A 27,347-nucleotide genomic window follows, 5' to 3' on the forward strand; every position below is an offset into this window, starting at 1 on the left:
TGGAGGAGTCTGAGCTGAGTAGAGAGAAGCTGTCAGGTAAGGGCTGGATGTTGTGTGATGGATTTCTCCCTGTGGAGGTGGACAGAGGTGTGAGGATGTCTGTGGCACCTGGGGCTGATGAAGCCTCTGATCAGATCCCAGCTCTGTTACCTTTCAGTTTGAAACATTCAGATTCTCCCTAGAACAATTCCTTACAGTTCACTTGTGATTCACAAAGGAATTTCAGTCACTTCCAGCTGTGCTGCCTCAGAATGATGGGGAAAGATTGCTGCGGGTCCTAGGAAAAAGCAATGTGTTGAGCTTGGAGGTAGGGATCCTGCACTGCAGCTGTGGTAGCTGCATCCCCAGCCCAAATGCCTGACACCAGACCAGCTGCTCCATGAAGCATCCTCCATAGAAAGCTTGGGGCTGCTCTCATGGTGTCAGGATCCAAGGATTGCTACAAGACTGTAAAATGCACCAGGAATTCCCACAGGGATGTGTCCTTCTGATAGAAGAAAGAAATCAAAGCAGTGGAAGGTGCTTTCTGACAAACTAGTTAGAACTGAAACAGTCTGTGCCAGCGTAGCAAGGGAAAAGCAGAGCCAGAAGGAAACGGTTCAGTCCAACCGTTCAGGTTAAGCTAATATCTTTTGATCTGTGTGTGGGCAGACCTTCCTTGTGGAAACCAGACTTCACAGCTGTGTGAGATGCCCTGATAAAAAGTGAGGGACAGGAGAGAGTGCTGGCTGTCACCTGGCACTTAGGGGTAGTCAGCTGGGCTAATGCCTACCAGCTGTGCCTGTTAACTTTAAGGTGTGTGTGTGGGGGGGGGGGGGAGAACTGTCTCTTGCTGTGTATCCAAGGAGCCCATCAGCACCGTTTTAGCTGGGTAGGAGCAGTCAATAGGGTTTTCTTTGTATTATGTACTTTGCCCAGTTCTGCATCCATGATACAAGAGAGACCTGGACATCCTGGTGGGTGGAGGTCACTGAGATGGTTTTAAGGAAAGGCTGACAGAACCAGGGCTACTCAGCATGGAGCAGAGGGGACTCGGGGCTTCTTACTTGGGGCCATAAATCGCTGCAGGAAGGTGCAAGAGGATGGAGTCAGGCTCAGAGACACGGGCACAACCCGGAGCCCAGCAGCTCCCCCTGCTCATTAAGCAGCGCTGCTGTCCTGGCACAGGAGCCAGAGAGGCTGGGTCCGGTGGGGTTCTCCTCCTCGGGGACGTCCGAAAGCCGCCTGGGCACCCCGCCCTGGCTGTCCCCTCGCCGCCCTCACACCGGGGCTCCACGTCTCCGGCAGCGAGGAGGGAGCAGCCCGGCGGGGGCTCGGGCTCCTCCTCCTCCCGCAACCCCGAGTCCCACGGGGGGCGGCGGCGGGGCCCCGGGCTCTGCCCAATCTCCGCGGCCGAGGCCGGCTGCGCGTTGGCTGCCGGCGGTGCCGCCAGTGAGGCTGCGCTGAGGCTGCGGGGCCGGATGGCCGAGCCGCCCGCCCCGCTCACTCGGGCGGCGGCCGGCAGCGGGCGAGGAGACGGGGGCGAGCCCTCCGTACCGGGAGAGCCAGCGGAGCCATGGTGTCATGGATCATCTCCAGGCTAGTGGTGTGAGTAGCCGCCGGCGATTCGCAGCGCGGGGATATTACGGGTGGGTGGCAGAACGTTTGCGGCGCTGTCAGGGCGCAAGGTGACGAGGTGAGCGGCTCCGAGAGGCTGCGGGAGAGCACGGCCCCTCTGGTCACCGCTTCACCGAGGGAACGAGGCTTTGTTAGAGGGATCGGGCGGCCGGTCGCGCACCCCCGAGGACCCCCAGCATGGGAGGTGAAGCGTGCTGCTCTGTACGCCTGTCCTCCAGTTCATCCGCGCCTTGTTGCGGGCACAAATTCCCTGCAAACGCTGCCCGTGCAGCAGGGAGGTGTCTTCCCCCACCTGCCGAGATATTTCGGCCCAGCTGCTCGTCCTGGCGAGAGATTCGGTTGGAAAAGGAATGAGAAGGGGAGGTGATGCCGAAGGTGGGGCACCGGGATGGCCGCTGTGGCACACGCTGCCGTTTGGGCAATGTGGCTGCTGGTGACTGCAGTGCCGAACCACACAGATCGTTCGGGGTTTTCTCTGTACGTAGAGCTTGGAGCTCAGGAGAACATCTCCCATGCTCTGAAGGCATTGAGGAGGATCTGGAAGGGCCTGTCACTTTCTTTGTCTGAGAGAAACGTGCCATGAGGTTGCACCATCAGCGTGGTTCCATTAAGGCATTTTCAGGGTCTCATTTTTTTGCATTCTGAGATGAGACATAAAAAGAAAACCTTGACTCAATCTTAGCTATTCTGTGTATCACAGAGATGTTGGGGGGCTGTTGGGTATTGAAGGATTTGGAGGGTTCTAGAGTTGAATTCAGCCCCCAGAGGTTTATGAGCTGGATTCAGCTGCAGCTGTTGCTAGCATTGGCGGGTCTGCACTTCATTCAAAGAAAGCATGTTAGCATTGAAATGATTGAATTTGAATGGTATAACTGCAGATTTCTCTGATAGCAGTGCAAGCTGTAGCATGTATTGTCAAGGCTGCTTTTCTTTCCTTCCTTCTGATTTCTGCTTTGAAAATCATCCTGTAATCCAAATAATCCTCAAGAACGAGGAATGTCAGACAAGAGATGGTAATTTTGCTTGCATTGATGCACATACATACACAGGTGATTTCATCTAAGGCACGTGGACTGGGATAGGATTGGGGCAGCACACAGAGCACTTGATATTGCATTCAGGTAATTAGCTGAGCATACAGACCTTCCCGTTCCCTTTGCTTTGTTTGAGCAGCGTGTCACAGAATGGAATCATGTGTTGTGGGTGGTACCAATTATTCCTTATACTAGAATCTCAATGGCAAGTGAAAACTGGAACGTTCTATTTAAACATTAGTCATAGTAATAATTAAAAAATCAGTAACATAAGGATATTTTGTACAGACTAGCCTTGATCACCACTATTTTTGCACTACTACTTGGTATATAACCCATCCTTTAAGAATGCTCTGCACCAGAAAGGTGTGGGTTTGCTGTGATCCCAGCAAGATCATGATACCATCGAGTATTGCTTAAGATGCAGTTTACTGGGGCTAGCATTGTAAAGAAAGAGAGAAGCCCATTGCTAATCTTATGTCCCTGCAGTTGCTGGGTGCAGTGTGATGTGGACCAGCCCTTCTGGCTGGGTGCGGTGCAGCATGCAGATCTGCCTGTGGGAGGTGACGTTATGGCCTTCAGAGCACTTATAGAGGTTGCTTAAAGAAAAAAAAAGCCAAAAAGGCAATTCTGTATCATTTCTACTGACAATGCAAGAGAACTTGTTGCTGTACTTCTTATGACAACAAGGACGGGCAGATGGTGTAACTACTGCTGACTGCTATGAGCTTCCTCCAGGCTCCTGTGTCACAGTTAGCCAGCAAAGTTTATCCTGCAGCCAAGGGATTAGTGCAGCACACTGTGGGCCAGAAGGCCAAACTGTACCTGTGGCATAGCACAGCACAACCTGAACCTGCTCAGGTTAACTGGTGTGTGACTGCTGACTCCTCAATATACAGCGGCCTTCAGATTAGGATCATTACGAAGATCTAATCTGTGTAACCTGATTTCCTCATCTGATTATGAATTGTCAACTCATCCATCAGTACGGATAGCTGTGCTCTAAGTAGAATGGCCACCTGGTTTAGGCTTTTTTTCATGCCTATTAGCTTTCCTCCCCCCTCTTTCCCTCCTTCCCCCTTTGAATCTTGTTAACCGATAAGGATTATGAAGGAAAATGTCATGGTGTGATTTAATCATTTTGTGAATCCTGCTTTCTGCTCTCAGGACTTGTGTTGGTCTATGTGGGATCTACCGATATGACTCAGCTAATAGGAAGAGCTCTGAAAGCAAAAGCAAACCCTTGCTTTGGCTCTTGAATGCTTTGTCACTTTTATTACCCCTGTTGCTTATCTGTGCTCTTAATTAGTGGGTATGTGTTTCAGTGCATTTTTACTGGGTGGTGGACTCCCTCAGCAAACCACTGTGGCAGTTTCAAACGTCAGTCATGTCTGTGATTTGATCATTACTGCTTTTGTCCTGGCAACTTCTGTTTCCAAACTGATGCTGAAGGAGGGCAGTGAGCAACCTCGCCCCTACCACATGAAGCCAGGCTTTTTCACAAAGGGGTGTCTGGAATCACTGCCGTTGTGACTGTTGCATCTTGGAGTCTTTGTTGCTTTGTCTCTGACAATAACCTGAATGGGACCTCATCGTGTCTAAGTACATCTCGAAGGACATCCTGGCACATCTGTATTTCAGTTTCCTCAGTTGGGAAGCGTAATAAACTGTGCTGAATTTGTCTTCCTTGGGACAGACCAGAAGGGAGCAGTGGCATGTCCTCCCATCTCCAGCTTACCGCTGTTAATTGCAAAGGAGGTTCTTCATTTCAGGTGGTAGGGAACAATCTAGCAGAAGGACCTGAGATCTGTTCTCATTATTTCAGTCCAATCTGTGTCCAGCAGTCACAGGTGGTCAGAGACTTCCTAAACTTTCGGCTGTTGTCTAAAAATATTTTAAAATGAAAAACAATGTATAAATTAAGCCCACTTTATTAACATGGCAATGCCTTTCCAATAAAGATAGGGATGATACAGAACAGAAGTGCAGGTTTCTGGAAGCTTGGCATGTCCCATTGCATCTTGAAAGCCTTTCAGCTTGGAACACATCGCCGAGGAAGGAGATGTCAGTAGAAATGAGGTTAGATCAGACAGGTCATCGATAGCTGAGGTGATAGTGTGGCTTACAGGTTTGAGTTTGTGCCATTAAAAGCACACTGTAAATGTTTATGAAATCGTTTGTGGCAGCCTCAGATGTGTTCACTGGGAATTCCCAGCTCTATGGGGAAGTATTTGGGAACCTATGAGAAGCATCCTTTTATCTGGCTGGATGTAGGTAGGTTTGAACAAAACAACATCCAGCAATAGGCCGAGTGTGCTCCTGGCTGAGGCTGTGAGGTGAGCTTGTAGACATCTCCTTTATGTACTGGGAAGTGGGAAGGGTGGATCACCTGCAATACAAGTGGAATTTACTGAGAATGGTTACCCATATCATAATGTGATGTAATCACTTGGAAATACATCTTGCACTGCTGCTCTCTCACACAAAGAGCCCCCAGCCCTGGTGGCTCCCAGCCTGATGTGCCACTGTGGCTTTGCTGCGGAGACAGAACCTGTTGGTGACAGTAACTGACAGAGGAGCATCCAGCGCAGGTGCGACATTTGCTTTGCCCTTCATGTGAAATGTGAGCGTGAGGATCACACTGCAGGGGATAACGCTGCCTGCTGCTTTGTCAACTGTGACCCAGATATTCCCTGCACAAGCACAGATGTGTTGGAAATGCTCTTAGCCCCACTGGGGAAGGCTTTCTTGAGTGCACATGCATGTAACACAGATGTTACCAGTCCTGGTTTGGTAAGGGAGGGTGTTTACCAGACCAGAAGTTGTGGGAAATAACTAAGGGGCTTGACCTTTGCAGCTGCCTTAAATGCAGTACTTTCCTTTTAGGGGATCCTTTCAGTGTCACTGTATTAATGTACTTCCAAATGTTAATTAGATCTTGTGTCATCAGATTGGTTTTTGAGCAATGTGTTAATGAAAGATGGATGTAGGAGATAGAACAAAAATACAGACTTAAATGGTACCTGAAACAGTTAAACAGCCAAGATCTTAAATATTCGGAATAATGGTGCATTGCCTTCCAGATCCTCAATGCTGCTATCAGTGTTATAGACAGCTGAATGCAACAACCAAACTGCCTGTAGAGCTAGGCATTGCAATACCTACAACTGGTCACTTAGACCCAGAAAGGAGATTCAGATCCCAGTTACTCAGGCTGTGGTCTACAGGTGGCTGTCAGTCCACGAAAAGACTGCAGCTCTACCACAGAACCCCACCTGCTGACAGTTATCAGTTACACTGGTTTAATCAGATAATAGATTTATTTTCATGATATTCCTTAATTAAAAGTTTTGCGATCATAACCACCGACTTACAGTTCTGTAAGATATTTGTATTTGGACATCTTACCAATTCCATGCTACTCATGCATCATCTATCCTTAAACAGCAGTAAGATATGAAATGAGTTGAATGTTTCTTTCAAAGGATCAGCTGGTCCAGTGATTAGATAAGGTTGAAGAAAAGCTCCTCCATGCTCTTATTGCAGTTAATGGAGGGGAACAACCATCTCGCAGAAGCTTCCATTAAAGATAATGCGTTGAATAAAGAGCTGTTAGCTCAAGAGGAAACACTCAGCAGAGAGAAGACAAAGAAGTGTGTGTAATCACACCTCCTACTTCTAGGTAGTAAGGGTGTATTTGCCTTTCTGTTTCTATGCTTCCAGCAGGCAGAGGTGGTATTTTGGGAACTTTCAGGCTGATCATAAAGGTAGGTGAAGAGTTGAGAGCAATGCAGAAGAATTGGCCACTTTGGGTTGCTGTAGACCCATCATATGCCACAAGTTCTTCCATGTCCTCACTAGATAACTAAGGTCTGAGCCTAGGCTTCTTTTTGTCTGACTGCACTTGTATGTAGCAAAAAATGAGGACTACCTAGCAAGTTTCAGATGATTCTTGTTGAGATGGGAAGGGTCTGAGTGAACAACGCCTTCACAAGCAAAGCACCTTGCAAAATGTCACTTAATTCACATCCTTTTCTTGTCGCTCACGTGCTATTTAGATTGTAAAGTCTTTGGGATGGGAACTTTAGTGTTTTTCACATCTATGTAATGAGATTTTTTCTCTGCCTGGTTCTCCCAAGTTCTGTAGCATTATAAAGATAAATAATGAATGAATAAGTGCAACTCTGCCTTTCTGATGAATCATTTAAGGTCCTGTGCTCCTCTTTGTGTGACACTGTTACTGTTATAGTGTTCGTGGCCTGTGTTTGCATTTCACATACACGGAATAAGAGAAGAATTTTGCTCTAAGGAGCTCTTGATTTAAATCAATGAAATACAGGCAGAACAGATGGTGAAAGGAAGTGAATTAGAAGAAGCGACAAAACGAGAGCTGCATCTTTTCTGTCTGTGGTTTGTATTCCCGCTAAGAAGAGGACTGAGATAACAGGGTGCTCTGCTTATTCTGCAGGCAGGACCCAGGGAGGCACTCTGGACCTGGAGCAGCATGCCAGAACCAGAGAAAGTAGTGGTACTTCCTCAAGCTTTGCACACAAAGTAACTGTCAAATTGATAGGCGTCACAGAGTAAGCATTTCTCTTTAGTGGTTTGCTTCTTGTAAACGCGTATTGTGGAATATATCAAGGGGAGACAAGGGATTAAAATTTGATTTTGGTGATAAAGCGGGGATCTGCAGATTGACAAAAGCTGATGTACAGCCAGAGAGAGGCAGCGATGGTGCTGAAGGAAAGATGGTACAGTAAGAAGAAGAGTAAGCATTACTTTTCAGAAGAGACACATTTATATGGAGGCAGAGGGTTTGGTGTCAAGTTGGAGACTGAGAGTGACAGAAAGACAACTATTTGTAAGGAGCTGTTCCTCGTGTCTGGAATTTTGTGCTTTTTGGACTAGTCCCAAGGATGCCAAGGCAACATGGATAGCCTGCCTTCAGATCTACTGAGCAGTTCAATGCTATCAGTGTCAACAAACAGTTGCAGCTCCTGCCCAAGAAGCACTTCTGTTCTCAAGTTCATACTGTTGCTTCCTTCCACTGAGCTCAGTTGAGCTCATTCACTGTATTCCTTGTTTCCAGGCTCTAAATAAATATCTTTAGAGACAGCCAAAAAATGAAAGAAACTTCTTGCCTTGTGTTCTGAAGGGAGAATTTGTGAGTGATATAAATATGGGTTTTGAGCATAACTTTTCCAAGTCAAATAACTGAGAGTTCAGAGGTGCTCTGGGGTGTTTTGTACAGACTGGCCGATCATGTAGCAGAGCTCAAGCAATGACAGAGGAGAGAAACTGGGAGGGCAGCATGGGATACCCAAGAGCTGGACTGTGTCTGTGCAAATCTAAACTTAGACTTTTGAGCCATCCCCTATTATGTGACCCACAAGAATCGGCTTGTCTGATCCTCAGTGTTAAGTCATCGTGAATAACAACATCTGGCTCCTAAAATCTATCTACAGAATTCATGGTGACACTTGCAGGAGGAAGGTGGTTGCTGGAGCTGCACTGAGGCTGAAAGGCATTGAGTTGAGTGATAAACTCTGTGGGAAAAGATTGAATGAGTTTACTGGACGTGCATGGCTGGAGAACAAGCACAAGAGATGGCTGTATGGAAATCATGGAATCATAGAATGGCCTGGGTTGAAAAGGACCATAATGATCATCTAGTTTCAACTGCCCCTGCCATATGCAGGGCCATCGATCACCAGACCAGGCTTCCCAGAGCCACATCCAGCCTGGCCTTTAATGCCTCCAGGGATGGGTCATCCACAACTCCCCTGGGCAACCTGTTCCAGTGTGTCACCACCCTCTGGGTGAAAAACTTCCTCCTGATATCTAACCTAAACCTTCCCTGTCTCAGTTTAAAACCATTCCCCCTTGTTCTATCACTATCCACCCTCATAAACAGCTGTTCCCCCTCCTGTTTAAACGCTCCCTTTAAGTACCGGAAGACCTCAATGAGGTCTCCCCAGAGCCTTCTCTCTCCAAGCTAAACAGGCCTGGTTCCTTCAACCTTTCCTCACAGGAGAGGTGCTCCAGCCCTCTGATCATCTTAGTGGCCCTCCTCTGGACACTCTCCAAGAGTTCCACGTCCTTCCTGTATCAGGGACCCCAGGCCTGGACGCAGTACTCCAGATGGGGCCTCACAAGTGCCGAGCAGATGGGGACAATCACCCCCCTGTCCCTGCTGGCCACCCCTCTTTTAATGCAGCCCAGAACACAGTTGGCCTTCTGGTCTGCAAGCACACACTGCTGACTCACATCCAGCTTCTCGTCCACCAGGACCCCCAGGTCCCTCTCTGCAGGGCTGCTCTCAGGGAGATCTTCCTGCTGTCTGTTTAAATACCTGGGGTTGCCCCAACCCAAGTACAGCACCTTGCACTTGTCCTTATTGAACCTCATTAGGTTAACATGGGCCTACTTCTCCAGCCTGTCCAGGTACCTCTGGATAGCTTCCCTTCCTTCCAGTGTATTGAAGGCACCCCTCAGTTTGGCATCATCTACGGATTTGCTGAGGCTGCATTCAATGCCATCATCTGTCACTGATGAAGATGTTGAAGAGCACCAGTCTCAGGACTGATCCCTGAGGGACACCGCTTGTGACTGGCCTCCACCCTGACACAGAACCATTGATCACAACCCTTTGGCTGTGTCCAGCCAATCAATTCCTAATCTATTGAACAGTTCATCCTTCAAATCCACACCTCTCCAATTTAGAGAGAAGGATGTGGTGAGGGACCATGTCAAAGGCTTTGCAGTAGTCCAGGTTGATGACATCCATCGCCCTTCCCCCATCCACCAAAGCCGTCATAGAAGGTCACCAGATTGGTCGGGCAAGATCTACCCTTGGTGAAGCCGTGCAGGGTGTCTCAAATCAACTCTTTGTCTCATATGTGCCTTAGCATAGCTTCTAGGAGGATTTGTTCCATGATCTTCCCAGGCACAGAGGTGAGGCTCACCTACCTGTAGTTCTCCAGATCTTTCTTCTCTCCCTTTCTTAAAAATGGGAGTAATATTTCCCTTTTTCCAGCCTTTGGGACTTCACCAGATAGCCAGGATTCTTCAAGTATGATGGAGAGTGGCTCAGCAACCACATCAGCCATCACTTTCAGAACCCTATGATGGATATCATCCAGTCCCATGGACTTATACACGTTCAGTTTCACGAGGAGGGCTTGGACTTGTTCCACCATTACAGTGGGACAGAAATCACTCCCATACCCTCACCTAGAGGCTCAGGGTCCTGGCAGACATGAGAAGCCTGACCACCAGAGAAGACCGAGGCAAAGCACCCATTGAGTACCTCAGCTTTTTCTATGTCTGAGGAAGCCAGCTTCCCATTCATCTGAGGTGGAACACTCTCCTTGGCCTGTCTCCTCCTGCCTATATACCTGTAGAACCCCTTCTTGTTATCTTTCACATCCCTCGCCAAGTTCAGCTCCATCTGCACCTTGGCTTTCCTAATCCTCTCTCTGCACACAGGACAACAGCCCTGTATTCCTCCCAGCCTACACAACCCTGCTTCCACTTCCTGTACTTTCCCTCTTTTCCCTCAGTTTAAGCTGCAATTGGAAATGAATTGATGGTCAGTGGTTATGTACCATTGAACACGTGCTTTTGCAAAAAACACACACCAACAAAGAAAACCCACTATTTTATTTGTATTTCTGCTGCAAAAAGAAGAAAAAAAAATAAAAAAAGAGGGGCCAGGGACATTATTGATACAGGCACTGAAATGGGACTTTCTCCCTTCATTTAGGTGTGAGATGAAGCGTGAAGGCTGAGGGCTGTCTGCATCTTTCCTGGCTTAACTGTACCTGTTTTGCAGCTGAACAAAGGATTCCACTTTCCAGGTTTATTGTTTTCACTCTGCTTATAAAGATTTTGGCCAAAACAGAAAGATGTTGCTATTTAGAAAGAACATTAATAATTAAAATGAGGTACTCAGGAGAATATACCCCACAAGGCTGGATTTGTTGAATGTAAGTAGATCATAATAATTTCCATGGTAACACACTCTACTGTCCTATATACGGAAAGAGTCTTTCTTGTAGGATCACAGTGAGGAAGCTGTTATTTAAACCAGATACCTTAAAAACACAGACAATGAAATGAGTAAATGATTTCCTGCTTAAACACAGTTGAAATTTTCTCACGTTTGGAATATTATGCTGGCCTCACAGCTACCGTACTGCAATCAATCAAACCAATCCCCTGCTGTCTCTGGCTTAGGGAAAAACCCATAATCTAATGATTCTCTCTTAATATGTCATCGCTCCCTCTCTCCATACCTGTAGATTTATACATCTGTAACTGTTCTGTATCTGTAGCAATGACTACCGTGGTGTAATCTTGAACAGGTCTACTAGAATCTCTGCACCTCGCCGGCTATAATTGTGTTTATGCTGGTATTCTCCCATCTCACAGCATTAAACAAGACTTCCTGCATCAGTATTTGGGTAGTATTTTTATGTGGTTTACTGTCTTATGTCTGACTATTAGATGGTAATTTGTAATAAGTTTAGTATCTGAAGACCTAGAAGTTGCATGTTCACATAGGAGACTTGGATAGAGTTTAATAGAGAAGTTATTGATGAAGATAGTGATTCTAACAAAAATAACACAGTAAATGAGGGGACAAAATTAGTTCCTATCTGAAGTAATTGCATCTTGACTGTTTTGTCAATGGAATTAGACCGTAAGTGATGCACTGACAATTTTTAACAGGAACTGCCACAAAAAATCCCAGTCCTAGCTTGTGGTAAACCTGAAGGATCAAGGGTGGATGTTCTGCAGACAGAGGGAATAAAATAGCTGAAAAATGCTGATCTGATGCAAACCTCAATCACTTTCTTATTCCTAAGGCTTCAGCGTACAAAAGCAGGTACAGCTCTGCTAAAGTCAGTGAGCAAAGTAAATCTGCCCCGATGAGAAACCCAAGGTTGTGTCTGTAGTGCAGAATGGAGAGAGCCTTGGAGAGGGTGCCAGATGGATCTTAAGAAATTGCATTTAATGTGATGGAAACTGGCCAGTTCAAGACAGTAAAAGGCTTTTATTTCTCATGAGTCTCAAATTGAATTTTGTCTTTGTGGGCTGATAGAGGGTTCCTAAAGATGCATTTCTGCCAGGACAGTGATCCTATCCTTTCTTTCATCTTAGTGTTGGGTGTTTCATCATTAAATTGTCATATGGCTTTGCCTGTGCATCAGCAATTGAAGACCAACAGATGGGCTGACCCAAAGCCTGTCATCAAGGTATCTGTGACCTCAGTGCTCTGTGGAAGTTCACAACTGAGCTCTCTAATAAGCATTAGTACCCACAGAAAGCTGAGGATGAGGACTGTGACCACCTACTCTTCAAGTTGCTTGAAAGTCTTAATACCTTGTTGCAGGCAGCCCAGGATATACAAACTACTTTGTATAGCTCTGTTGTATCTCATACTTCATCCCTACACCATTATGTGAAGATCTTCAGAGGTGTTTCAGAGGCTGCCTTACATGGTTAGCACTTTGCTTGTGTGATTTAAGATCCTGGTTGTCTTAAATCCATTTCAGTGCTGTTTTGCAGAGCTTGGAATTGCAAGAGTCTGCTGTCAGCCATTGCCAAAGGCCTAGAGGAGGTGCCATGTGACTGATGATACAGATCCCATGCATATTTGTGCAGATTATTCCTGGATCAGTTCATAATGAGCAGAGCTGGCTAAGAGACTACATGCAGCCAGACTGAAGGATCATTGCTGCTGTCCACAAGGCAGGGCATGCATTCTAAGTGCATAAATACTACGCCAGGTTTTGCATGGTACTGAAATCTGAACCACTTGTCTTTTTTCTTCCTGTGGTTTGTATGCCGTTCGTGGTTAATCCCATGTAAATGTACTTTGTAAAGCATCTCTTTATTTTTTCCCCTCTCTAGTATTTAATTATAGATTGCATAGGTTTCCCCTCTTTGCTGTAGTGTGCCCTGAGGTTTTTGCACTCAGAGGTGCTCTACAGCCACAGGAATGGCTCTGTATTCTTCCTCAATTATTATTCTGCTGAGGTTTGCAGATACTTGGCTGTAACAAATCAGACCCCTATTCAAAAACACTATTGTGCTTCAGATATATTCTTGAAATCAAGAAACCTCAATCCGGGCAGTCAGTCCATAAATGGCTGCAGTCTGTAAAGAGGCAGTTCTCAGGGCACATTCAGCTACATGGTGCGGTGGAAACAATTAACTGTTTCACTCCAAATAGCAGCGCTTTGTTTCTGGAGAGCTGAGCTTTGCAACGCTGTTATCCTGTGTGAATCTTCTTGTCTGGGCAGGAGAACAAACGTCGGACTGTGGCATTTAAACCAGCATATGACAATGAATAAGAAGTGATGGAAAAACATCCATAAGATAGCAGGCGGTGTGGGTGTTCCCACCAAAAGTACAGGCTGCCTTCTCACGCAGCTGCCTGCTTAGAAATCTCTGTAATGGACGTGGAGGCATTGGCTGCCTTTTCCCTTTGCTTTCCTCTAAAGTTATTTCTGTGAAGTCTCCATCTGGTTCCTAAGCCTCAGTTTATATTTCATGTTATATTTCGAGTAGGTGCCAGCTGCAAGTTATATATGTGTAAGAGAAGGTGGGAAGGGAAAGAAGGTGAAGTCGCTAAGCCAAAAGAAAGAGGAAATTGAAAACCTTTGCCATTCTGAGCTGTGCAATACGCTGTTTTTTATTAAGCCCTCAACAAAGAGGTTTTCCTCCCAGTGTAAGGATATGTTTCTGTCACGGGCCCTGATCCGAGTGCATTTGTGTTTCGGGAAATGCAGCACAGAACAGTGGCACGGCTCAGAGCTCTTATGTCTAGTGCTCTCAGCCAAAGCCCAGAATTCAGAGAGTTATGAGAAGTCTAGGAGAGATCAAAACTGAATGCAAATGGGAACATGACATCTTCTGTCAGAACAAAGATTGAATAGCTGGGTAGCAGTCCTGCTGTCTGCAGCACATAAAAAAAAGCTCTAGTCAAAACCGTTCACCAAATAATGAGATTCCATTTAAAGTCGTGACTTTTCTAACATGTATATATCTACATGCTCTGGTTTGTCCTCCAACCCTGCTAGATCCTGTTTGCCTGCTCTTTTCTGAGAAACCATTAAGTCTGAGAATGTATTCGGAACAGAGATGTTCCTGTAATCACTTCCAAGAAATCACCTGATGAGATTAAATGAACAAACGTTAAGTATTGGCGGTTCTGAAGTACTAAGAGGTGCTCACAGAGTGAGGTCATCCAAGTGTGATGATAGAGGTGATAAAAGCTAGCATAGAAACGTAGCCTGGGAACTGCAACTTCTGTTTCCAGGCTTGACTCTGCTTGGGCTGTTACCAAGCTGCTGATTTCCAGTGGAGAAAAGCATTTAATTTCCAGCAAGATCGATGGAACCTGTAGATATTCATCATCTCTGAAAGCCGCATGTTGTCTCAGGCTGCTCTAAAGGTTTTTACCCTGGGAATCTCTCTGTCCAAAATCTATGAATTCCACTTGACGTAGTAAAGCTCTCCGTACAAAGTGCTGTACTGTGAGATGCTTCAGTAGATACCAGTCCTCGCTCTTAAGTCTTTCCCGAACTCTATGTAATTAATTGTTTTTAAACTTATAAAGCAGTTAAATAGTAGTGTTGGGGACATGGGTGGAAGCTAAAAGAGGCTCTTTCCTCGGTCTTAATGTGAGAGACCTGAAGCTGATTTACTGTGTGCTACAGAAACTGAAATCTAAAGTCCTTGGTGTAACAGGAAAGTGTCTGAGATGTTAAACTTTAGAGAGAAGCTTTAGTAAGACAGTAAAATACTAGGAATTAAAGAAAGAAATTAGGTGTTGGCCAAGAAGTACCACACCTGGAGATGTTTAATGAGATAAAGTGACTTGGGAGAAGCTGATGTCTTTGTATTTTTGTAGCAGAAGAATTAAGCTTTGGGATGAATGATGTGGATGATGTAGGAAAGTTAATCAGAAGTGATTAGAGATTCCAAAGTTTGGAAGAGAAACCTTGCATCCTGTGAAACATCCCTGAGTGCTGAATCAGTGTGTGTCTGAATTCTAATATCTCTTTTACTTTTCTACTCTTCGTTGAGCAAAGAACAAAGATATTTTAGATTCCTATGCAAATTGCATGAGCTATATCTGTCACATGCACCTGCAAAGGGAATTGTAAATCAGGAATTCTTAACCTTTGCTGTGATACTGGGCAACACGCAAGGGTTGCTAAGGGATCTATGTGAATTTTAAAGGCTATGCAATGGTGTCTCTTTCAGAGATATATCAGAGGTTTAATAAGGCACGAGACATTCACCCATGCAGTGTGCTGTGTGTTCCAAGCTCGAATAAGTGACTGTATCCTGCTCAATGGCAGATCTGCATGTCAGCAATGCATGATCAGTGTCCAAGTTGGGCAATACTCAGCTGAACCTCTGAGAAACCAGTCTGGAAAATGGGCAACAAGAACTTCCCTTGTTCTCAAATGCTTTCTGAGAACTACTTGAGGATGGTAAGACTTTTAAATGCATTGATGTTTCTGTGTGTAGGGTCCTGCTATGCCCCCAGCTGTGGTGCTGTAAAGCCTCTTTTAATTGATACGGCAGAGAAGTCAAATTGTCAATTGTATTTGTCCTCTTACAAACGTAGGTGAATGCTTTGAAAACAATGAGTATGTCTTAGACTTGTTTCATTCCATTTTTCTACATTTAACCTGGAAAAAAACAGTTCTCCAACTTACGAAGGTAGAATTTAGACACTGTGTTGGAGATTTTAATCTATAGAAATCTATTAAAGCAAGTTTCTTCTCAAGCAAGGCTTTGTTGGACACTGCAGCCTCTGACCCTTTTAAAAATGAACACTGCCTGACTATTAGGTGTGTGCATGGATAATTTCCTTTCTTTTGCTGGAGAAAGTAAGTGTCATTTTAACTCCAAATACATGCCGTGGGTTTCAGAGTTTGACGTAGAAGTAAATAAGCTGATAATGAATACTAGTGGCTTTATGCAAGTGTAGATCACGCAACAGCATTACCATAAAACCATTACCTTTTGTTGCCATGCCGCACAGTAAATGACACAAGGGCTTACACTGTAAATATGGGGCTGTAGAGATAAGGGGAAATCTATCTGTTCTTTTTCTAGGGCAAAAATATGGCTAAGCAAGAGAAAGTAAGAAGTGTCCATAAATATTCATTGCAACTCCCTCACAGCCTCTTTTATGCTCCTGGCTGTTGGTGACCGGTCCATGTTAAGCCCCAAATTAAGACAAGGTGGTACTATTCTTTACATTTTCCCATTGGCAGTCAAGTTTTGATTTACAGGTAGCTAAGAAAGGAGCATTTTGAGTGTCCTGCTGTAGTGAGATGTCTGGTGATGCCATAGCAGGACTCCTGGCCAGCTCCTTGGGGAGAGCTCTGCTTGCAAAGTCAAGGACGCGGTGTGGCTGAGCAAGGCAGTTCTCCAAACTGCAAGGAAAAATCTCATTGTTATTGAGGGAGAGAACTCTTCTGCACCTCTGCTGAAGGGAAGGATATTGTGTAGTTCTGATCTGAATATGTGATTGGTTTGGTGAGAGCCTTAGCCTGCAAATTTAGTGATTTTTTTCCTCTCTATTTGGAAGTTGAGTGGCAGTGTCTGGCTGGAGAGTGTGTCCGGATTGGGTGTCCCTAATATAAGGACACAAATAGCACTCTATGTGACATCTACCTTAAGGATTTTGCTCTTCTTAGACGGGAAGAGTGCACGGAAGAAAAGTGTTTACAATGATTTGGTGCTGATGTCTTTACTATCTAAGCTGCTGTTTGTTGATACTGAAGAAAACAGACTGAATATATACACCTGGCAGAGGATCTCTGCTGCTTCTTAGGTGCTGGGTGAGCCTGGTTGCTCTGGAGTCTGCCCTGGAGGATGTTGATATGTGAAGGAATAAGACATGAAATAAGGCTGAACAGAGAGCCAACGTACCTTCATATAGGCATGCACTTCCTATCAGATGTGAACTTTAGTCTGGTGTCTTTCCATGCATCCCATAATAAGTATCATACCCCTGTAGGAAGGAAATGTTCTGAGGTCTGCAGGGTGCTCAGGAGAACCTCTCCCATTGACTCTGTGGATGGGTGTCAGTCCTGGGGCTGGGTCGGGGTGCCTCTGTGTTCCTTTGTATGTGCAGAGCCCAGCTTTTTATCATCTATCCTAATGCTGTGATTTAGGATTATCCACTATGAGGTCATTTTTCTTCTAACTGATTTTAATTAGAGGCAATTAATTTTGCTGCTAGTTGAAGCTGAATTCAGAGGTGTAGCCAGGAGCTCTGCCTGATTGATTGTTAGCTACCCATGGCTTCGGTACAGAGGTTTGTTTGCTTCTCATTTCCTTCCCTTTGTGCCTAGGCGAGACTGGAGGCTGCTCTGTATCAGTGTAGCTCCAGCTGGGGATCCCTCCCTCCTTGTTTATCTCAGTGCACCATGCATTTCATTAAGATACTGTTATTATCCATATAAAATGGAAGGATTAGGAAGGATGAATGAAATGAGAAATGACCCTAGAGGAAGGAGCTCTATTAAATCCATGCTAGAAATTCTTGTAAAATGCACATGAGAAAAAGACTAGGAGTCTGCCTTTTAAGGCTGTGTGACAGTGTCTCATTTTCTTTGTTTTTGCTTTAAATTATGCAGGTTCTGGTAAAAGGGTGCCCAGCCTCACCCTGAAATGTTGCTATAATGGCCAGTAGAAATAGCAGTCTGTGTCTGTGGGCCATATAGAGAAGTGTGTTTTGCACGGCCCGTGAACTCCCTGCAATGTTGCAGCTGTTAAATATAGCATGTGACATTCTGATGCTAACGAAAGGATCGAGGTGGTCTGAAGATTGTGATGTCACCTGTAGAATCATCTTGCCTTCTTTCTCCTATTCTGCTGCTCTAAAAGTGGGCATTGTCCATATCTTATATAGTTTCAAGTGGCTGTCACTGTCCCTACCATTTAAAATAGAGATAAAACACAATGAAACAGATATTTATAAAGCCCTTTGAAATCCCTGTTTGAAATGTGTTATTGAAATTAGGTGTTTTCTTTTTCTTTTTAACTTAACTTATCCCAGGTTGGATACCTGGGTCTGGAATACTGTGGTTAGGGGCAAGGTGGGTCCACATGTTTTCTTTATGGCCGGTCCCTCCAAACATTTGGTGGTCTGTTTTTTTTTGGGGGGTTAATCATGAGATCATAATCTTGAGAGATATAAAAATTAAGGTTGTAATGATGTAAGGAATTTGTTGTTTCTTTACTATCATATTTATACAAACATCCAGACAGCAGAATGATTTTCTCCTTGGTTTTACACCAAGCTTACCTTGACCATGCCTGATACACGTTCCATGCTAAACTGCTCTTCTGGGCTAGTAGAGAGATCCAGCCAATGTATTCCATGCTCTTGTGGAGGTCTGTTAGTCCTGGCACTCAAAGCAGCCTCAGGACTGCTTGACTGGATTGGCACAAGCTGCTCATGGAGGTGGCGGGGTCACCATTCCTGGAGGCATTCTAACTGTGGAGATATGGCACTGAGGGACGTGGTTGGTGGGTCAGTGGTTGAACTGGATGATCTTAGTGGTTTTTTCTAATCTTAATGATTTTGTGATTCGCCAACGATTTGTATCAGCAGATTAAACCATTGGTATCCCAGAACTGATTGTGTTTCCAAGGGAAATCAATGGTTTTTCATGGTTTTTTGCTGAGTATTTGGGCCAACGAGGCCTTTTCCCCTCTTTTTTTTTTTCTTTTTTAAATCTTTTTAATTATGTTGGTCAACTAAAATACTCCTTTCACTTGATTATGCACTTCTATTAATATTCTGTCTACGGGAAAGTCAAAGCAACTTTACTCTAAGGAAATAGTGTTGCAGCTAATTTGATGAGCCATAGTTAGATGTAATTTTGCTGTGTGTCCAAATTATATACTTCTTTTAGCCTAAAAAATGAGTTTGCTTAAGTTACGTATCTTGTTCTTTTCCTTTTTGTCCAATGAGCCTACCATAAATCTGTAAGCTAACTCACAATGCAGGTTTTAAACCATCTGTTATCTCTGGAATATAATGTCAGCACTTCTAAAAAAGCTTTTTTTTTCCACATAAACATCCACTTCTCCAGAGTCAAAAAATACCCCAGCCCTTCCCATTTAGGTTTCAAATTGCCATTTGTTTGGCTTGGCGAAAGGCAGGGGTCTCAGAGCAGGAAACATAGGGACAGTACGGGGTAGGGAAAACATCACCAGCACACATATACTGAGCCCTGCCTTGGTGGAGCTGTGGAGATCAGACCTGGTCACATAGCAGAGAATGTTTCCTTCTCTAAAAGGTGCAGATTTTACTTCCCTCAGTATTGCATTCGAATACATTATTTCTCCTCCAGAAAGGTCTGAATGAAGCAGTGGGCTGTGCAGGGGCTGGGACAGAGCTTAGTGCTTTCTCCTCTGGTCCCACTGAGCCAAAGCACTGGAAAAGGAGAAGTAGTGATGAGGCGAATGCTGGCGAGGCCCAAAGAACGCTATCTCTTGCAGGCAGCTGCTCAGAGACTGATGGCATATGCCAGGCACAACATTCTTATCGACCCACAGCTTCCCACTGGTGGGTCAGGGCTCCATACCACCCTGGCACGCTCTCTGGACAGATCCTTCCTTGCTTTGGTGGCTCATCTGCACCAGACCAGGCAGCTGCACTGAAGGGAGCACAAAGTAGAACAGAGCAGCTTGGTTACGCATCTACCTGCAGTAAATGTTGCTTCTTAAAATAGCTGCAGAGCCAGGAGATATTTTTATGGCAGTCCTGCAGACTTTCTCTATCCTGAAGGACTGTAAAGAAAGCCTGGAAGTGTCAATGTGTATTTAAATGAATGCAGTTCCACCTGAGTTTGGAGACAGCCTGGAACAGCAACTGGGAAGAGGAAAGCACCTTCTTAATCTTGGTTGGGCTTTAAATAAGACACCTGAGGTTGTCAGTGTAAATATCAGCGCTGTGAGACACTTCACTGCTTGTGGTTTTAGGAGGAGCAGACGTTAAATGCATTATCTTAACGATCCTAGTATTTTACAAGGTCTGTCCATCTGCAGGGTTGTTATTTTTGCGTGTTTGTCTTCTGCCTATAACAAGAGGTAGAGGAGGAAGGAAAAGGAAACCACATTTGCCTTCTTTTGACATGTCTTGATGCGGGGGTCTCCAAAGGGAGTAAGTTTAATGCCAAGGCTGCTTCCTCTGCTTGCCCCTCCTACCCAGCTCACAGCCTGTGTGTGCCTGGCCCTCTCCCAGCTCCCATCTGAGGAGTGCCCCGGCTGAGGGTATATAAATATGGAGAGGAGTATGCTGTGTCTGGGGAGGATCATGGCTGCTTAAATTAGAAGCACTGAGGACAGCCCTTGCTCCTACTATTTCTGCTGTAAAGACAGTTGGTGTCCCTTTACCCTGCAGTTTCACCAATTGGAGTGATTATGTTTCACCAGCCGTGCTGAAGTGAGAGGATGGCTTCTGTAGCAGCCTGGCAGAGATGTCAGCCATGGATCTGGATGGGAAGCTGAGTATTGCAAGCTGGGGCACTAAATTCTCCTGCCTTCTGTTCCCTTGGTGCCTTAGGACACCCTCTGGGACAGGGGAACAGGACCATTTGTGGCACTCCTGGAGTCTCTATGAAGGAGAGCTGCAAAATGATGTCAATGAGCTTGTTGCTACCATCTCCCAGGGGATACCAGCCTGGAACCTCCCCTGTGCAGCTGGTGCTTCCTCTGCCCAAGTCCCATTTTGGATGTCAGAGTTGGCCTGGCAAGTGACCCACATTAACCCCATCCCTGCCCTTGTGCATGGCTTCTTTTCACATCCACAGCTATTTGATTCATACCGAGAACCTTTGGTACAAAGACAGCACTGCTTATTTTTGATCTGTGTCACTGTGTGAACATTAATTAGGACTGCTAATAAGGGACCCTAACTCATTGGCACTCAACAGTTTCAGCTAGGAGCGTTGGTGTGGCAACAGCTCAGCTGCTGCTTCACTTGTGAGAAACATGCACTAGTCAGCAAACATGTCGAGGAAATAGGACATATTTCAGCAATTCCTACGTGTCCATCCCTGTGTTTGAACACAAGTTTGTTGTTTTGGCTGCTGTGTGCTGCTGATGTGGAAACATTAGTTATTTTGGGGAAAATAAGGGCCATTCTATTTGTGTTGTAGTGCTCTGATGTTGGAGATGTTTGTGCAGCCCAACCGCGGGTGGCATGGTAACGGGACGAACAAAACTTGGATGGCTTGGGATATGGATGGTGCATTGCTGGTGTATTTGTAAGAGCAGGTTGCCATTCAGAAAGTATGAATTTGCAGGCGTTTCTGGAGGTTACCTCTGAGTCCTGGTCAGCTCTCATGGAAATCTCTGAATGTTTCCATCTATTTCAGTGAGAGCTGTCGTGACGCGTAACTGAATGTGAGAGTTAAGGCTACATGCAGATGATCGTAGGATCAGGTCCCTCATGAGGAAAATGTCATCTTTGGAGCTCAAGATGTTGAATGAAGCACTCCGAGGTCTTCATCCCAGCTCTGATGCTGATCCCTGAGCAATGAGAGATAGGTTGTTATCAACCCATCCTGGTTAAGCTGTGCTCTGTGGAGGTCAGGCTACAACACTAACAGATCCAGAGAAGGAATACAGAGGACATAACAGCTAGGGCTGGCTGTGGCTCTGCTGGCAAAGGGAGACAGAAGGAGGTTTGATGATGATGCAGCTGCTCCCCTGTTATATGACAGAGGTTGCTAAAGAGGAGCCAGCAGCTCCATTGCTTCACTACTCCCCTGATAGTCAGGAAACCCAATAGCATGGGAAGCTTCATCCTTCCCTGTGTCATTTAGTGGTGAACTTAAATAATGAATCCTAAGTAATGGAATTGAATAAATAAATACAAATAGTCAGTTCCACAGATTAACTCGTGGTAACAGAATTTCTCCTCTTCTTTTTTGACTTGGTTCTCTTGATTTAGTTGAGCATCCACTTAAGCTGCATCAGGAGCAGGAGAGCACTTGCCTTGTCTTTTCCAAGCTCTTTGGCTCTTTTGGTGCTTTGCTGTTTTAACTACTGTCTTTGCTGTCAGAGAAACAATGGCAGTGTGTACAATTGCTCTTATGGATACTCCCCAGTGTACTTCCACACACATTCTTTGCCCTTTTCCTTTCTCCATCATCTACTCTATCTCTTTTGATAAAGAATGGCCAGAAGTGCATGTAGCAGTCCAGATTGCGGCTGCTGCTGATGTACCTAATAGGATTATAAGATTTTCAGCATTAATCTTTATCTCACTCCTCAGGCAGACTAACCTTTTACTTAGATTTTTGCCTCCTGTTGCACAATTAGCTGACTCTTCAGTGATTTCTTTACAGCTGCTGCTTTGTCCTTTTTCAAGGCCATTGTAGTCGATGGAGGCTTCCAGCATGGAGCAGTGTAAGTTGTTAGGCTGTTGTGGTTATTTGTTTAGTGTAGCAGGGGAACTTTTCCTTTTTCATTGATGAATATCACAATTTCCTTGCCTTTTCTTATACCCTGGACATTTGTGTCTGCTTTATCCTAGACTTCAGAGACACATCTCTGTACCTTCTATATAGCAACTACTATGTGAAGCTGAAGGATGTCTGCTTCTGCTTTTTGCATAGAAAGTGAAAGAGCTAAGGCTTCTCAGAGTACACAGCTGATTCAAAAGAGGCATGAAAGATGGAAATGGGTGGAGAAGAGAGGCTGATTCTGTATTTGTTGCCTGGTTTCCTTAGGAAGTGAGACTTAAGCAGTCTATTTTTCATCTACTTCTAACTTGGATCCGTAAAGCAATTTCAGCCAAACTAGAGGTCAGAGAGGTCTCACATACCAAGTTTTTTTACATTATTTATACATCATCACCTCATAGAATCATAATACTGCCCAACTTGGAAGGGACCCACAAAGATCACAGAGTCCAACTGCTGGCTCCACACAGGGCCAGCCAAAATCCAAACCCTGTAGCTGAAAATGTTGTCCAAATGCTTCTTAAACTCTGGCAACCTTGGGGCCATGCCCACTGCCCTGGGCAGCCTTTTCCATGCTCACCACACTTGGTGAGCACCCTCATCTACCTGTGGGTGTCCCTGTTCATTGCAGGAATAGGTGGCCTTTAGAAGTTCCTTCCAACTCTAAGGATGCTACAGTTCTATGCAGTAGAGAAGGGAAGAGCACAGAGGTATCTGGGATGTGGGAGAAGACATTCAAGGAAGTGCAGAGTAAGAAGCTGTTTGCTCTCCAGTCAATACAGGAGAGGAAGGACTGAAGTGGGACATGTTAAAAGACCAGCACTTGGTAGTAGCAACATTTTTCAGGCACTGAGAGGGGAAGGTGTGAATATTAGTGCAGTTTGGTCAGCAAGGATGACCTGTGTGCATGAGGCAAGGAAGAGTTTTAACACTGGTTCATCCCAGTGGGGTGTGAAGATCAGCAAAGCACACGAGGAAGACTTAGATGAGGAATGACTTAGTGGCTTGGGCAGAGAGATCAGCAGTCAGACTTCTTTTTGTGTTTACTATAGAGAAGGAACAAATTGGCATTGGTTTGAGTGTGAGGATGGAAGAAAATAACTACGTCGCACAGGAAACTCGGATGAGGGGGAAGAGAGAAGTATTGTCTTCAGCAGGCAGAGGAGCTGTGGGATCGACCTGTGTTAGATCAGTTGTACTCCAGCCTGATCCAAAGCCACACGGTGAAGGAAGCAACCTCAAGAGATGCTGGAAGAAGCCCATGGGCGGGTGTTTGTCTCCATAACCCTGTGTGCAGTTTACAGAAGTACCCAGCTGCCTTTTATCTTCAGTTAGTATGGCATTCACAGAGAGCCTCCAAGCCTCACAGTAAGCTACAGCAATGGCAGGCTGGGATCCAACATTCCTTAAAATAGCTTTCAGTCTGGTAAACCATAGCAGTTATAAACGTCCATATATGCACACAGCACGCTACAAAGCAAATCAGTGAAACTCTCAATCTCCAATTTAGGCAGAGCGCATCATCTCATTAGCAGTACTTTGCATATGCAAAAGCATTGCGTGGTTTCCTTCCCTTGCAGGAACTGTTTCCAGTGCTTATTGTCTGCAACTGGTCCGAGCGGTCGTGTAAACTGTTTGCATCTTCACCATCCAGTTACTGTCTGCTACCAGCACAAACTGAGGAAATGAATATCAATCATTCAGTGATTATTTGCAGGAGATAAAAGCATGAGAGAGCAGCCTGCCTGGGCTGGGAAGGAAGGATAGAAACTCTTTACAAGTAAAATCGAAAATATGATTCATGTGTTTGGCTGTTTTATGAAGCTTTTTTCCTTTTGTAAGCGCTAATTCTTTGGCTCAGCTCCTGCTGCCATTGAACTCGGAGGGAATATTTATCACTAGCTTCGGTGAGAACAGGATCAAGCCATTGTCTGTGTGTTTTTTCCTTGCCTTAACTGGTGTTGCTGTTTGTTAAGATATTTCAAGGGTGAACAATGCATTTGATTTCCCAGAATCTTTCTGAGCGCTCGTAACGAATCCCTGCATCCAGCACAGCCCCTGTGGGTGTGAAATAGGCTGTGAGATGCTTGTTTCCAGCAGAGCTTTTTGAAGCCTCTGTAAAATACTGACTCTCCTCATTTACTGGCTGCTTTTCTGAAGTCTGCTTTGTGCTTCAGGTTTTGCTAAGCTATGCTACAGTAAGCATGATGAATAGTGGGCAGATTGTCTTCGGTCACTGCTCTGGAAATCAAGATGTGTGCTGGCTCACTTCATTTCTTCACAAATACCTTCTTGAGCTACGGGAAGTACAATGGTGCACCATATCCCAGAGTGTTAATTTTTAATGTCTTATGCATTTAATGGACTCAACTGTAATGATGGGTCCCACGGCACAACAAATGCTACTGACAGAGTGGAAAAGACAAGTGCGGGTCCATGTGGCTCCACAATTAGGGGTGGAAGCATTGATCATTTCCACTCCCGAGAGCAGCAAAACGGAATGTATGAATTTAAAACGAAAGCTCCAATGGAAAGAAAGGTATCTGCAAGGCAATAAGCATTCCCCTGCAGTCTATTAAATTCAGACTTTGCAGCATCATCCTGCTGCATTAAATAAAACTGAAACCTGGGCAGGGCAAAGTGGTTTTGACAAGCCTATGCCTATGTCCAGAATAATCAAAGTGAATAAGCATCCAGGCAGCGATGCAGACAGGAGTTAGCATAGAAATTTCTCACCATTGTTTTTTTTTTTCCCCTCCGTGTTGTTATTTTTACCTTAAGAATCCTTATTTCTCTCTTACGTGAAGCCTTGATGCTGACAGCAGCATTTTCAGACATAAAGCTGGAAGGAAACTGTCTGAAAGAGCAGGAGGTCTGGAATTTTTAGGGCAGACCCCATTGGTGTATCTGGTTGGGCAAATTCCTTCTGGTGTGATGAGCCCAAGTGGACTTCACAGAGCAGCACAGGGCTCTTCCTTTGGCAGATTTAATATAGGATAAGGCTGCAGTGTTCAAACCCTCAGGTTGCTATAACTCGGATGCTGCTTTTCCTTCTATCAGCTTGTCAGAGTTTTGAATGGAGGTGGAAGGGATTTCAGATAAATGATGCTCATTTTGTCCTGCCTCTGAAAACCATTCTCCTATATCCCTGGTGTTACATTGGATTATTTTGAAATCAGGTTTTTCATTTCCTTTTTAAGGCGTAGTCGTCTTTTGTTGTGTTACTCATAATGTACAGCTATGGAAACCATTCTAAAAGGAAAGACAAACTGGATACCTGAGTTACATGGATGGCAATGATTTCTCTGCATGCAGTGGTACAGAGTCAGTCCTATACTGTACTTCATGCACTCAAGCTTAAATCAGAACATAGTATTTTCGCTTGTATAAGAAACAGATACAGCAGGTAAAAAATATTAGCATTTCTTCATGACAGAAGATTAAATTGATTTGTTTGTTTGTTTTTTCCAGGCTCATATTTGGCACTCTTTACCCAGCATATTATTCGTACAAAGCCGTGAAATCCAAGGACATCAAAGAATATGTGAGTAATGAGATGTATGGCTGTGCCGCAGGGTTTGCTTTCTAAAATTGCTTCCTCACCAGGTTATAAAGGTGTCACCTGTATTCTCATACATGGGGATGTCTGCCCTGAAGGTGGACTGGCTGATTGCTAGGCGTAAGTCTCAAATAAGATGGTTTAGGTTCCTGCTTCTGGCTCCCCTGCAGAGCCAGTGTGCCCTTTGACAAGTGCATGCTATTCCTCTGGTTCTGTGAGCTGTATACAGCAGACTTAAAAGGTGTTTGGCACCCAGAGCCTTGCGTGCTTTCCTTTGTTTCTGAAGAGCAGCCTAAATCAAAGCCTTTTCAAAAAAGCCTTGAAGCTTTAGCTGCTCGTTCTAAACAAGGATCAGAAGAGGCAACTTGAAGCGCCTGCGACTGAATCCGCAGAGACATGGATAGAAACATCATTCCTTGTGGAGTGACCTATTTACAGACAGGTCTGACAACTGGCTGTGCTATTTTGTCCTTTTACTGACAAATACCTTCATGGACCCAGTTTCTAAACAGAGATGGGCCCATTAGGGAAAGTGAAATGTAAGAGAATTGAAACCGCTTGGACGCTGTTGGGGTCCTGTAGGATTTATAGTGCCCCACACAACCTAAGCTCTGTTAAGTTTGCTGAACCCAGCTCAGCCTCCTGATCTTGGCTCTTCAATCCTCTCAGCATCTCAAGGATAACAAGGCTGTTTTCTCCTCTGGGTTGCAGCCTTGCTGGCTATCCTATTAAGTCCTTTGAGCAAGCTTAAACTGGGGCTCACAGTGGCTGCTTAGATTTTTTCTTTTGTATCATCTACATTAGATAATGGTTCTGGTTATTCCGAGAATCAGAAGTATTGTGGAGCACATCAGGTCCTCAAGGCAAAATGTCCTTGCAGCCCTTGCACTGTTGAGTTGATTCTCAATGTCTGTGCACCCCCTTGCTTGGAGGTGCTGGGATGGGTGGTAGCATCCCCATCAATGTCTGCCACTGATAAATTGCACTTCCATCGTTTTTTGCTGGATTGAGTTTTTTTGTGTTGATTCTTCAATTCCTATTAGAAATTCAGGTGCAAAAGAGGGACTCGCATCAGATGTGGGGTCATGACCCGAATGTGGGAACAGCTGGTTGAAGACCTGCTCTGCACTTAGCGTTGTTTCTCAGTGTATCACACCAGTTGTAGAGATAAGGTAGTTAGGGGTTTAATTACCAAAAATAAAAAAGGGTTGTTTACACTGACACAGCGCAACCCTTCATGTACGGGACTAAAATTATATCAGCATAGTTTATTTTTGTTCCTCTCTGCAATAGTCATTTTGACAATGTTGTTTTAGTCTGATTGAGGCTCATCCCCACCAGATCTCGGTCTGTGTTTAAAGGTTGTGCTGGCAGTAATGTCTAACTGACAGAACTGTGCTAGCAGTGAGTCTCTGAGCAAGCTGCAGTTATGTAAAAGCTCTGGCAGAAGCTGCCTTGGGAAGGCAGTCCTCCCATGCCTTTAGCAGCAGCACTTTACACTCAATATAAAAACAAGTCTAAGTGCTGGGGGAGCACAGCTGGGCGCCTGGTGCTCAGGGGATAATTCTGGTACTTGTGGGCAGATGGAGGAGCGCTACAGGCTCTGTCCCCACTGCA

At 45.0% G+C, this 27,347-nt stretch overlaps 1 protein-coding gene across 2 annotated transcripts in view; it reads left to right on the top strand.

The window, feature by feature from the left end:
* The first annotated feature begins 1,411 nt into the window (after positions 1 to 1,411).
* The window catches only part of REEP1 (receptor accessory protein 1), a 57,386-nt gene continuing 31,450 nt past the window's right edge, over positions 1,412 to 27,347 (top strand). For both annotated transcript variants that reach the window (XM_072335551.1, XM_072335554.1), the window contains exons 1-2: positions 1,412 to 1,587; positions 25,643 to 25,715. In XM_072335551.1, the coding sequence (XP_072191652.1) occupies positions 1,556 to 1,587; positions 25,643 to 25,715 (105 nt within the window). In that variant the 5' untranslated portion in view covers positions 1,412 to 1,555. The remainder of the gene's footprint in view (positions 1,588 to 25,642; positions 25,716 to 27,347) is intronic.

This window comes from Excalfactoria chinensis, chromosome 4, assembly GCF_039878825.1.
Source record: "Excalfactoria chinensis isolate bCotChi1 chromosome 4, bCotChi1.hap2, whole genome shotgun sequence".
Classification (NCBI taxonomy): domain Eukaryota; kingdom Metazoa; phylum Chordata; class Aves; order Galliformes; family Phasianidae; genus Excalfactoria; species Excalfactoria chinensis.